The 14090-nt window shown below is 46.2% G+C and overlaps 1 protein-coding gene across 1 annotated transcript in view; it reads left to right on the top strand.

The window, feature by feature from the left end:
- Positions 1-14090, top strand: part of LOC129694792 (disintegrin and metalloproteinase domain-containing protein 12-like) — a 142698-nt gene that overhangs the window by 87867 nt on the left and 40741 nt on the right. The window contains exon 19 of the mRNA XM_055631553.1: positions 4497-4626. Coding sequence (XP_055487528.1) covers positions 4497-4626 — 130 coding nt within the window. The remainder of the gene's footprint in view (positions 1-4496; positions 4627-14090) is intronic.

Genomic DNA, 14090 nt, shown 5'->3' with positions numbered 1-14090 from the left:
GTATCTGGCATAAGCCATCCATGCCATCAAAAATTGAAACTCCTGGTTTCCAGATTCTGAACAGACCTTACCAGGGATTGGGGTTATCAGAACGAACAATCACCACCATGTCGGCATCCCTGCGAGTTTCTACCAAGAAACAGTACTTGACCTACATCAAGAAATGGGAGCAGTACTGCCTGGATGCAGGGACATCATACAAGACAGCCTCGATCACGGACGTGCTGGAGTTCCTGGGCCACTTGCACCATGACCAAAAGATGAGCTACAGTGCCATCAATGCAGCACGGAGCGCCCTGTCCGCATACCTTATGCCCACAGGACATCATAGCATTGGATCCCACCCTCTGGTTATCAAACTCCTTAAAGGGATTTATAATACCAAACCCCCTACACCCAGATACACCCATGTATGGGATGTAAGTGTAGTCTTGTCACACCTTAGAGGTTGGCCTCCGGTGGGATCCTTGAGTCTGGAGCAGTCCACTATCAAGACCCTCATGCTCATGGTGCTCGTCTCTGCACAAAGGGTTCGGTCGCTGCATCAACTAAGACTGGACAACATGGTGACCACCCCAGATTCCATTACATTTACCATGCCGGGGTTGGTTAAACAAAGCAGGCCAGGTATACCCAACTCTCCGTTAATCTTCCGGGCCTACCCTCCAGAACCTAGGCTGTGTGTTGTGACCCACCTATACGATTACGTAGACACAACCCAAACACTTAGAGGGAGTGAAAAAGCCTTATGGGTCAGCCATAAAAAGCCTTTTGGACGGGTTACCAGCCAGACAATATCTAGATGGTTGAAACAGGTCCTAAAAACCGCGGGGATTAACACGGATGTTTTTAAATCCCATTCAACCAGGGCAGCGTCCACGTCAGCGGCGGAACGGATGCAGGTTCCCATAGACCACATCCTTAGTACAGCGGGATGGTCAAGGGAATCAACGTTCCAAAAATTCTACCACAAACCGCTGATGGAGAAGGACGTCTTTGCGGAGAAAATTTTAGAATCCGCAAATTTATAATTTAAAGCCCAGGGGAGCTATTTTTGTTATTGTTAAATAAACATTTTTGTTTCAAAAAACTAACAAATTCGTTGGTCTTTAGATACCACTTCCTCCCTCGATGAACTTTCGGCAGTGAGTGATATAACTGTTACACGGTTTGAAATCACAGACCTTTGAAGTCTTCACGTAGTCACTCACGTGACTCCGAAGTAAAATAGTGAGATTAAACGAGTACTTACCAGTACGAAGTTTGATCTGTATTTTATGAGGAGTTACGATGAGGGATTACGTGCCCTCCGCTCCCACCCTCGTTGTATAGATCAAACTCGAGCTGATGTCTCATTAATCTTTACTATCTTTACTTCAATATTGTGTCTACCTGTGATTCCACACCGCTGCTTGGAAGTATGCCGCGCCTGCGCACTGGGTGGGTTCTTCACGTAATCCCTCATCGTAACTCCTCATAAAATACAGATCAAACTTCGTACTGGTAAGTACTCGTTTAATCTCACTATTAAACTCCATCAACCATTCCTCAGCCCACCTGGCTAACTGATCAAGATCATGCTGCAATATTTGACGACCATCTTCACCATCTACAATACCAGCCACTGTTTTATCATCTGCAAACTCCCTAATCATGCCATATATGTTCTCACTCAGAGGGGCATAGGCAAATTGCAGGCAGGTGGGACTGGTGTAGATGGGACCTATTGGCCAGTGTGGGCAAGTTGGGCCAAACGGCCTGTTTGCACACTGTGAGACTATGAGTAGTTTTTACACAGAATGGTAGATGCCACCTCCCCCGACAGCACATTCTTGGCATATACTATTCTGTGTAAAAACTTAGATTCATAGTCTCAGTGTGGAAGCAGGCCGTTTGGCCCAACTTGCCCATGCTGGCCAACATGTCCCATCTAAGACCAGGACTATGTACTATGACTCTAGGACAATGACAACATTATGTTTAAGTAGCATTTTGACATGGCCATGAACAGGAAGGAAATAGACGGATACAGACCACGTGTAGGGAAATGGGAGGTACACAAAAAAGCTGGAGAAACTCAGCGGGTGCAGCAGCATCTATGGAGCAAAGGAAATAGGCAATGTTTTGGGCCGAAACCCTTCTTCAGACTGGTTAGGGAAATGGGGTCAGTTTAAATTAGCATCCTGATTTAGCACAGACATCGTGAGCCAAGGAGACTGTTCCTGCGTTCAGACCCAACTGTAGAGAGTTTTTCCAATAAGGGGCTAGAAGCAGATCTGAGGATTGAAATAATTAGGCAACACCACCTTCCAATCCTGCACTGATGCTGAAGCATAAAGTTCACTTCCTGTGGTGTTATCCCACAGAGTTCCATGATATTCACTGTGTAGGTGGCCGAGAGGTGGCCACTGCATAGAAGCACTGGAGGATCCTCAGAGCAACTACAACTACAACTCGGGCCTGGCATCAGGAAACATGGACATCTACAAGGCAGAGTCCTATCGACTGCGAATGGCGGTGAAGTACGCAAATAGAAGGTACAGAGACAAGATGGAGTTACAGATGGAGCAGCAGGATACCAGAAGCCTGTGGCAGGGGCTACGGATTGTAACCAACTGCCGGAGCACCCCTCCCTCATCCGCAAGTGCCGGCACCTCCCTAGCTGACGACCTGAACTGCTTTTACGCTCATTTCGAGAGGGGCAACACCACTCCAGGTCTGATGACTATCGACAATACCGCCAGGAGGCTGGCTACAGAAGCTGAAGGGAGGAATGTGCACACATTCTCGCTGTCCGAGCACGACGTGAGGAGGGCTCTGACACAGGTGAACACGAGAAAAGCTGCAGGCCCCGATGGCATCTCGGGGCGAGTACTCAAGTCCTGTGCTACGCAGCTAGCTCCAGTGCTCACTACATTATTCAACCTCTCCCTGGACAAGTCCGTGGGCCCTGCCTGCTTCAAAAAATCTATCATTGTACCGGTACCTAAAAATGCCTCCCCAGCCTGTCCAAATGACTACCGTCCGGTGGCCCTTGCCTCGGTAGTCATGAAATGCTTTGAGAGGCTGATGAAGAAACACATCTGCACCTTCCTCCCTCGGAACATGGACCCGTTGCAGTTCGCATACCGTCCAAACAGATCCACAGACAATGCGGTCTCCCAGGTCTTGCACACCGCTCTCTCCCATCTGGACAGCCAGAAGGGGGGCTACGTGAGGATGCTGTTCATAGACTACAGTTCAGCCTTCAACACGATAGTCCCCACCAGACTAGCCGCGAAGCTAATGGAATTGGGGCTCAACACCTCCCTGTGTGCCTGGGTCCTGGACTTTTTCACCGCCAGGCCCCAGGTAGTCAAGATGGCAGGGAATACATCTAAGTCCTTTACCCTGAGCACAGGATCGCCCCAGGGTTGCGTCCTCAGCCCCCTATTCTACTCCCTGTACACACATGACTGTGTGGCTAGGTTCAGCTCCAACTCATTAATTAAGTTTGCTGATGACACTGTGGTGGTGGGCCTGATCTCAGACAACGATGAGAAGGCCTACCGGGAGGAGGTGGCTGGTCTAGCACTCTGGTGCCAGGATAACAGCCTCCTCTTGAACATCAAAAAAACGAAGGAGCTGATCATGGACTTTAGGAGGGCACATCATCCGAGGACGTACACTCCATTGAGGATAAATGGGGATCCTGTGGATAGGGTGAACTGTTTTAAATATCTGGGAGTCCACATCTCCGAGGATATGACATGGTCATCACACGCCTCAGCACTGGTGAGTAAGGCAAGGCAGCGCCTTTACCACCTCAGGCAATTGAGGAAATTCAGAGTGTCTCCGAGGATCCTCCAGTGCTTCGACGCAGCAGCGGTGGAAAGCATCTTGTCCCGGAACATTACCATCTGGTTTGGGAATTGCTCTGCCAAGGACAAGAAGGCTCTGCTGTGAGTAATGCGTTCGGCCGAACGCACTATGGGAACTTCATTTGCCCCCCTGCAGGAACTATACATCAGGAGGTGCAACTCCAGAGCCAACAATATCATGAGAGACCCCTTCCACCCCTGCAACAGACTGTTCCAGCTGCTATGGTCAGGCAAACGCCTCCGTTGCCATGCGGTGAGAATGGAGAGGTTGAGAAGGAGTTTCTTCCCAGAGGCCATTCGGACTGTAAACTCCTATCTCACCAGGGACTAACTCTACTGAACGTTTTTCCTTCCATTAATTATTATGTAAAAGAATATGTGTGTTATGATTGTGTTTATAGTTTGTTTGGTTATTTGTTTGTTTTGCACAAAAGTCCGCGAGCATTGCCACTTTCATTTCACTGCACATCTCGTATGTGTATGTGACAAATAAACTTGACTTGACTTGACTTTCGCCACTGCTGTGACTTTCCCCAGGGTGGCGGCAATAATATTCACTTCTTTTAAGGTGTGTTACTTATTGCTTATTTAAGTAACTATCTGGAAGAGATATTAATCGCTTTTATTGTCTTTCAGGTTTGCAATGAGAATAACAATTGTCACTGTGAAAAAGGCTGGGCTCCTCCCTTTTGCAATAAGAAGGGGCATGGAGGCAGTATGGACAGTGGTTCTGAAACACCTTCAAAAGAAGAAAAAGAAGCAGCGAGTTAGGTTCTTGAAAGTTCATCATGTTTCTCCCTTCCATGTTTCTCATCACTATCTCATCATCGTGAACCTGTCGTGTTTTTACAGCTTTGTTCATTTACCAAAAGGATCGAATGTAAAATGAAGCTAAAGGATCAACAAATGACAGATGGAAAACATTTACAGATGTGGAAATCTGAAAACAGATAATTATACTGAAAACGCAGAAGTGTCATAGAGACATAGAGTGACACAGTGTGGAAACAGGCCCTTCATAGAGACATAGAGTGATACAGTGTGGAAACAGGCCCTTCAGCCCAACCTGCCCACACTGTCCCATCTACACTAGCGTCATAGAGTGACACAGTGTGGAAACAGGCCCTTCATAGAGACATAGAGTGATACAGTGTGGAAACAGGCCCTTCAGCCCAACCTGCCCACACCGGCCAACAATGTCCCATCTACACTAGCGTCATAGAGTGATACAGTGTGGAAACGGGCCCTTCAGCACAACCGCCCACACCGGCCAACAATGTCCCATCTACACTAGTCATAGAGTGATACAGTGTAACCGGCCCTTTGACCCAACTTCCCCACACTGGCCAACATGTCCGAGCTACACTAGTCCCAACAGCCCGCGTTTGGTCCATATCCATCCAAACCTATCCTAGCCATGTACCTGTCTAACTGTTTCTTAAATGTTGGGATAGTCCCAGCCTCAACTACCTCCTCTGGCAGCTTGTTCCATACATTCACCACCCTCTGTGAGAAACAGTTACCCCTCAGATTCCTATTAAATCTTTTCCCCTTCACCTTGAACCTATGTCCTCTGTCCTCCATTCCCCTACTCTGGGCAAGAGATTCTGTGCATCTACCTGATCTATTCCTCTCATGATTTTATACACAATGACATCTATAATAACATATGGGAAAGAATACTGCCAAGGTAGTGGAAGTGGTCAATGTTTTCAAGAGTGTTGTTATCCATTTTTATAGTGGGCTGGGTAAACGGCTGGTTGGGTGGAGGTTGATGTAGGACCTGGGTCTTCTTGGTGTTTAAGGTTAGGCCCATGGCTCTGTATGCCTTGGCAGGCCTTCTGCAGAGTGTGCTGCAATGGCGCAGTCATTCACGTACTGAAGCTCCAAGATGGGGGTGTTACTGACTTTGCTCTTGGCCTTCAACCTATTAAGGTTGAAGAGCCCACCGTCAGTTCTGTAGAGGATTGGGATCATCTGTGGCAGCTCTTCACCAATGAGATGAAGTATGGCAGCAATGAAGACGACAAACAAGATGGGTGTGATGATGCATCCGTGTTTCACCCCAGTTTCCACAGTGAAGGGCTCAGACTCAGAGCCACAGTTGCTGAGCACTGTGACCGACATGCCAACATGTAGAAGCCTCAATATTCTGATGTACCTGTCATGACATCCGTACCTTGATAGTATGCTCCAAAGAGCCTGGCGGTCTACCGAGTCAAAAGCCTTTGTCGGGTCTATGAAGGCCATGTACAAAGGCTGCCTTTGTTCACGGCATTTTTCCTGGAGTTGGCGTGCTGTGAATATAATGTCTGCTGTACCTGTGGATGGGCAGAGGCCACACTGTGATTCTGTGGGTATCTGCTCAGACAGAGGTAGAAGTCGGTTTATGAGGACACGAGCAAGGACTTTGCCTGTTGTTGACAGGAGCGAGATGCCCCTGTAGTTTCCACATTCAGCCTTGTCCCCCTTCTTGAAAATGGTCACTATTAGAGCATCTCTGAGTTCTGAGGGAAGTTTTTCTTTTTCCCAGGCCTTGAGAAGTAGTGCGTGGATGTGGTACAGGAGCTCCGGTCCACCTTCCTTTCAGATCTCAGTTGGGATCCCATCTGCACCCGTGGCCTTGTTGTTCTTAAGGCACGTTGTTTCTAAAGCATTTGATGTCATCCCACACCAGAGACTGCTTCGGAAGCTTGACTTCTATGGTATTCGTTTCAACACGAAACGATGGATTTCCAGTTTCCTGACAAAACGTCTTCAGTGTGTGTGTGTGAACGGAAAGAGCTCCAATTGGCATCCAGTGTTGAGTGGTACACCTCAGGGCACAGTACTTGGCCCACACCTATTTTTGCTTTACATAAATGACATCCATGAAAAAGTCGCAAGTACGACCAGACTATTCGCTGATGATTGTTTGCTGTACCGTCCAATTAAGTCAGCTGATTATGAAGATGCTCTCCAAAAGGATCTCGATACTATGGTTGAGTGGTCACAACAATGGGGCATGCAGTTCAACCCTTCCAAATGTGAAACCATGCGTGTCACCAGAAAGAGGAATCCAGGCGAAACATCTTACAATATACTTGGTGCCACCTTTGAAGAATCCAAACAAACCAAGTATCTTGGCATCAAATTGCAGAATGATCTGCGTTGGAATGGTCAGACTCATCATGCAACAGTGAAAGCAACAGGTGTCCTAAACTTTCTGAGGCGCAACTTTCTTCATTGTTCAACTTCTGTCAAGGCGAAGCTATACTTCACCCTCGTTAGACCTCATTTGCACTACGCAGTTGCAGCATGGGACCCATACACAAATAAAAACATTTCTTCCATCGAACGTGTCCAAAGACAGGCAGCTTGATTTGTTACTAACACCTATGAGAGAGAAGCGAGTGTCACCAATCTTCTGAATTCTCTGGGGTGGAACCCTCTCCAAGACAGACGTGAAGCTCACTGTTTGACCTGTTTTTACAAAATGTTAAATGATCAGCTCGACATAGACTACAAGACCTACACCAAACCCAAACCAATTAGGAGCAGACGAGGGCATTCGATGCAATTTGTGATCCCAGCTACAAAGACAGATGTGTACAGCAATTTGTTCTTCCCCCGCACAATTAAAGCATGGAATAATCTCCACCCTACTATAGTTACCCAACCAGATGCAACTAAATTTAAAGTAGCTCGTTCTTCCCAATAACCCTTTCTGGCTTAAGCCCTCCCTTCACCACCTCCAGTTTAAATTCCATTTGGAATATTTTGGAGGACCAAGAAACCAAGAAGGCTCTTGATGGCATCTTGAACCTCTGTCATAGTGGGAGGTTCTTCCATGTCCTCTCTGATGGGATTCTGGGGAATGGGGTGGGCAATGTCTAGTTCAGTTGTGCTGTCACAGTTGAGGAGTTCCTGGAAGTGCTGAGGTCAACCATCGCCTGAGTTGTGCCAGCCGGACTCAGGAAAAGAGTCTTTGAAGACCGAGACCTAAAGGCTCAAGCAAAACTGCTGGTCTACAGAGCCGTTGTCCTCCCTACCCTGTTGTATGGAGCCGAGTCATGGACCACCTACAGCAAGCGCCTGAGATGCCTGGAACAATACCATCAAAGATCCTTACAAAAGATTCTGAGGATCAGCTGGGAGGACAAACGCACCAACATCAGCGTTTTGAAGGAAGCCAACATGACCAGCATCACTACCACAATAATGCAGCACCAATTTCGATGGACTGGCCATGTCATCTGCATGTCCAACACACGTCTCCCTAAACAAATCCTGTACTCTCAATAGAAGGAAGGTCGGCGAGCCCCCGGCAGGCCAAAGAAACACTTCAAGGACAACATCAAGAACAGTCTGAAGAAATTCCATATCACATCGAGCAACTGGAAGCACATTGCACTGGACAGGCGCTCCTGAAGGAAATCCGTGCAGGAAGGAGCTGCACATCATAAAATGGATGCAGAGACACAAAGCGACAGCACCGTAAGGAAAGAAAGGGGGGGCTCGATGACTACCAAACACCGGCAGTCTCCATTGCCCACGTTGCACCAAGGTACGTGGATCGTGGATCGGCTTCTACAGACATCTGCAGACCCACAAGTAGATGACCCTATGGAGAGGAGAGGACAGTCATACTCGTTTAGAGTGACCTCCGATGATGAATATGTGGGATAATATATATCAAGTGTGAAGGGGTGCTCAATGGTCAGTGTGGACTTGGTGGGCTGAAGGGCCTGTTTCCATGCTGTATCTCTACAGGTTACTATTGGCCAGCAACTATCAGAAGATGGCTAATGTAATTTAGATGGGCAGCTGGGATAAGCTTTGTAATAACAGGTCACTGAGCCTCAGGTCAGTGGTAGAAAAGTTACTGGAGAAAATCGAAGGGTCAGGATTCATGTACTTTTAGAAAGAAAGGGACTGATCAGGGATACTCAATATCTTTCCATCACCATGATGGAAGATGAAGATGAATTTGACAGTACCCTCGCTTATGGAAGGACCATTCAGAAGCCTGATAACAGAGGGGAAGTAGCTATTCCTGTGTCTGGTGGTGCATTCTTTCAACCTTTGTACTTTCTGTCGGAAGGAGCAAGGAATGCAGGAATGGAATTTAATGCCGCAATGTTGCATTTTGGGAAGTCTAAGATGGGCAGGATCAACACAGTGAATGGCAGGGCTCTGGATAGTGTTGTGGAGCAGAGGCAGCTAGGAGTGCAGGTGAAAAGTTGTATCTTTGCAGGTGTACACTCTATTCCTTGTAGCGCAGGAGGATGAGGGGTGATCTAATAGAGGTGTATGAGAGGAATAGATCGGGTAGATGCAGAGTCACTTGCCCAAAATCAAGGACCAGACGACATAGGTTTAAGGTGAAGGGGAAAAGATTTAATAGCAATCTGAGGGGCAACTTTTTCACACAAAGGGTGGTGGGTGTATGGAACAAGCTGCCAGATGAGGTAGTTGAGGCTGGGATTATCCCAACATTTGAGAAACAGCTAGACAGGTACATGGATAGGACAGGTTTGGAGGGATATGGACCAAATGTTGGCAGGTGGGACTAGTGTAGCTGGGACATTGTTGGCCGGTATGGGCAAGTTGAGACATAAGGCCTGTTTCCATGGTGCATCACTCTATGACTATATCAATGATCGAGTGGGACATGTCCTTGATTACCTTGGCTGCTTTCCTGAGGCAGCGTTAAGTGTAAATGGAGTCAATGGTGGGAAGTCTGGTCTATTAATGGACTGGGCTACATCCGCAAACCTCCAATTTCTTGCGATCTTGGGCAGCTGTTTCCAAACTAAGCTGTGATGGAAGCCGATGGTATGCTTTCCAAAGTTCATCTGTAGAAGTTTAAGAAACACTGGAGATGCCAAATTTCCTCAGTCTGCTCAGGAAGTAAAGGTGTTGGTTGGTGCGCCTTCATGGCTATCACATCAATGTGGTTGCTCCACAGATCATCTGTAACATTAATGCCAAGGAATTTGAAACCCTCATCCATTTCCACTTTGGCACCGTTGATGCCGATTTGGGCATGCACTGCACCATACTAAAGGCCATGTGGATAACATCTACTGCCTTGCTTTTGTTATCTCCTCATAAAACTCAATGAAATTAGTGAGACTAGATTTCCACACCATAGAGCCATATTGAGTATCCCAAAGCTGCCCTTGATGTTATGTACCAAATGTACATAACTGTTGTCCTAACTGTAACTGTATAAAGACCTAACTTGTTCAACCTTTCTCTGTAACTTAGTTGCTGAAACCCAGGCAACATTCTAGTAAATCTCCTCTATTCTCTCTCTATTTTGTTGACATCCTTCCTATAATTTGGCGACCAGAATTGTACACCATACTCCAGAATTGGCCTCACCAATGCCTTGTACAATTTTAACATTACATCCCAACTTCTATACTCAATGCTCTGATTTATAAAGGCCAGCACACCAAAAGCTTTCTTTACCACCCTATCTACATGAGATTCCACCTTCAGGGAACTATGCACAGTTATTCATAGATCCCTCTGTTCAACTGCATTCCTCAATTTGCTACCATTTGAGTCCTATTGTGATTTGTCCTACAAAGATGTAGCACCTCATACTTATCAGCATTAAACTCCATCTGCTATCTTTCAGCCCACTCTTCCAAATGGCCTAAATCACTCTGTAGACTTTGGAAATCTACTTCATTATCCACAACACCACCTATCTTAGTATCATCTGCATACTTACTAATCCAATTTACCACACTTATGTGAAATTTGTCATATACATCAATCCAGATCATTGATGTATATGACAAACAACAGTGGACCCAACATAGATCCCTGAGGCACCCCACTAGTCACCAGCCTCCAACCTGACAAACAGTTATCCACCATTACTCTCTGGCATCTCCCATTCAGCCACTGTTGAATACATCTTGCTATTCCACCATTAATACCCAACAATTGAACCTTCTTAACCAACCTTCCATGTGGAACCTTGTCAAAGGCCTTATGAAGTCCATATTGACAACATCCACCGCTTTACCCTCATCAATCTCCCTAGTAACGTCTTCAAAAAATTCAAGATGATTAGTCAAACATGACCTTTCAGGCACAAATCCATGTTGACTGTTCCTAATCAGACGCTGTTTATCCAGATGATTATATATATTATCTCCAAGTATCCTTTCCATTAATTTGCCCACCACTGACGTCAAACTAACAGGTCTATAATTGCTAGGTTTACTCTTAGAACCCTTTTTAAACAATGGGCCAACATGCGCAGTATGCCAATCCTCCGGCACCATTCCCGTTTCTAATGACATTTGAAATATTTCTGTCATAGCCCCTGCTATTTCTACCCTAACTTCCCTCAATGTCCTAGGGAATATCCTGTCAGGACCTGGAGACATCCACTTTTATATTTTTCAAAAGTGTCAGTACTTCCTCTTCTTATTTTCCCTTACCTCACATAATTCAATATCCTTCTCCTTGGTGAATACCGAAGAAAATGAATTGTTCAATATCTCCCCCATCTCTTTTGGCTCTGCAGATAGCTGTCCACTCTGACTCTCCAATGGACCAATTTTATCCCTCGTTATCTTTTTGCTATTAATATAGCTGTAGAAACCCTTTGGATTTACTTTCACCTTACTTGCCAAAGCAACCTCATATCTTCTTTTAGCTTTTCTAATTTCTTTCTTAAGATTCTTTTTACATTCCTTATACTCCTCAAGCACCTCATTTACTTCATGCTGCCTATAATTATTGTAGGTCTCTCCCTTTTTCCGAACCAAGTGGCTCTTTCCAATTATTATTCTTTCCTTTCAACCGAACAGGGACAAAAAGATTCTGTACTCTTAAAATGTCACATTTAAAAGTCTTCCATTTCTCTACTACATTCTTCCCATAAAACAAAATGTCCCAATTCACTCCTTTTAAATCCATTCGCATGTCCTCAAAGTTAGCCTTTCTCCAATCAAAAATCTCAACCCTAGGTCCAGTTCTGACCTTCTCCATAATTATATTGAAACTAATGGTATTATGATCACTGGACCCGAAGTGCTCCCCAACACATACCTCCGCAACCTGTCCCGTCTCATTTCCTAACAGGAGGTCCAACACTGCCCCTCCTCTAGTAGGTACCTCTATGTACTGCTGCAAAAAACTATCCTGCACATATTTTACAAACTCCAACCCATCCAGCCCTTTTACAGAATGTGTTTCCCAGTCTATGTGTGGAAAATTAAAATTTCCTACAATCACTACCTTGTGCTTACTACTAATATCTGCTATCCCCTTACATATTTTCTCTTCCAATTCTCGCTCCCCATTAGGCGGTCTATAATACACCCCCATAAGTGTTGCTACATCTTTCCCATTTCTCAGTTCCACCAAAATAGACTCCCTCGACGAGCCCTCTAATCTATCCTGCCAAAGCACTGCTGTAATATCTTCCCTGATAAGCAATGCAACACCTCCACCTCTTGCTCCTCCAATTCTATCAGACCTGAAGCAACGAAATCCTGGAATATTTAGTTTCCAATCACAGCCCTCCTGCAACCATGTTTCACTGATCGCCACAACATCATACTTCCAGGTGTCAATCCAGGCTCTAAGCTCATCCACCTTTCTTACAATGCTCCTAGCATTAAAATATGCACATTTAAGAAACCTCGTATTCTCTGTTTATTATCTTTTTCTTCTTTCTACCCTGCACGTTGGGTCTGAGTGTTTCCCTTCTCTGCCTCCTGCCTCACACACTGACTACTAGCTTTCTCTATTTGAGTCCCTCCCCCCAACCGTTCTGGTTTAAAGTCTCCCCAGTAGCCTTTGCAAATCTCCCCGCCAGGATATTGGTTCCCCTCGGGTTCAAGTGCAACCCATCCTTTCTGTACAGGTCCCACCTTCCACAAAAGAGGTCCCAATGATCCAGAAATTTGAATCCCTGCCCTCTGCACCAGTCTCTCAGCCACGCATTTATCCTCCACCTCGCTCCATTCCTACTCTCACTGTCGCGTGGCACAGGCAGTAATTCTGAGATTGTTACTTTTGCGGTACTTCTCCTTAACTCTTCCTAACTCCCTGAAATTCTCCTTTCAGGACCTCTTCTCTTTTTCTACCTATGACATTGGTACCTATATGTACCATGACCTCGGGCTCCTCTCCCTCCCATTTCAGGATATCTTGGACACGTTCAGACACACCCCAGACCCTGGCACCAGGGAGGCAAACTACCATCCGGGTCTCCTGACTGCGTCCACAGAATCGCCTATCTGACCCCCTAACTATAGAGTCCCCTATTACTATTGCCCTCCCCTTCTTTTCCCTACCCTTCTGAGCAACAGGACCGGTCTCTGTGCCGGAGGCCCGGCCGCTGTCACCCCCAATAGTACTCAAACAGGAGTACTTATTGCCAAGGTGTACAGCCACGGGGTACTCTCTAGTCCCAGCCTCTGCCCCTTGCCCCTCCTAACCGTGACCCACTTGTCTGCCGCCCATGGTCTTGGAGTGACCACGGGAGGCATCTAGTACAGCTGTAACATAACATCATGTACAGCTGTAACATAACATCCCAATTTCTATACTAACCACTCTGACCGATGAAGGCCAATGATCCGAAAGCCTTCTCGACCAACCTATCTAGCTGTGAGGCCACTTTCAGGGAACTATGTCCCAGCACTCCGAGATCCCTCTGCTCTACAACACTCCCCAGAGTCCCACCATTCACTGTGAAGGTACTGCCCTGGTTTGACTTTCCAAAATACAACATCTCGCACTTACCTGTATGAAACTCCATGAATCGTTCTGCAGCCCACTTGCCGCACTGATCAATATCCTGCTGTGTTTTGTGATCATCACTATATTCGCTGATAAAGCACCTTCCACCATCACCCTCTGCTTCCTTCCATGAAGCCAATTTTCTATCCAGTCGGCTTGCTCCCCCTGGATCCTAGGCAATCGATTTGGACAGGTACATGGGTAGGAAAGGATTCGATGGAAATAGGTCAACTGTAGACAAGTGGGATTAGCATAGAGATTAGCATCTTGGTTGGCACAGATGAGATGGTCAAAGGGCTTGATGGTAAAGAGCTTGATTGTATAACTCCATGTACTCTTATCTGTGGACAAGGAGTAGTGCTGGGTCTAGTGCTGTCCAGTATTCAGCCAGCCCATGACTTCCCAGCATGATGTCCAGACTTAAATAATTGACCATTGACAGTTGTGATCCACTGGCAAAATTTAATG

Source organism: Leucoraja erinacea, unplaced genomic scaffold (genome assembly GCF_028641065.1).
Source record: "Leucoraja erinacea ecotype New England unplaced genomic scaffold, Leri_hhj_1 Leri_79S, whole genome shotgun sequence".
NCBI classification, from domain to species: Eukaryota; Metazoa; Chordata; class Chondrichthyes; order Rajiformes; family Rajidae; genus Leucoraja; species Leucoraja erinaceus.
Note: the sequence above shows the minus strand (reverse complement) of the source record. Positions and strands in the feature narration are given on the sequence as shown.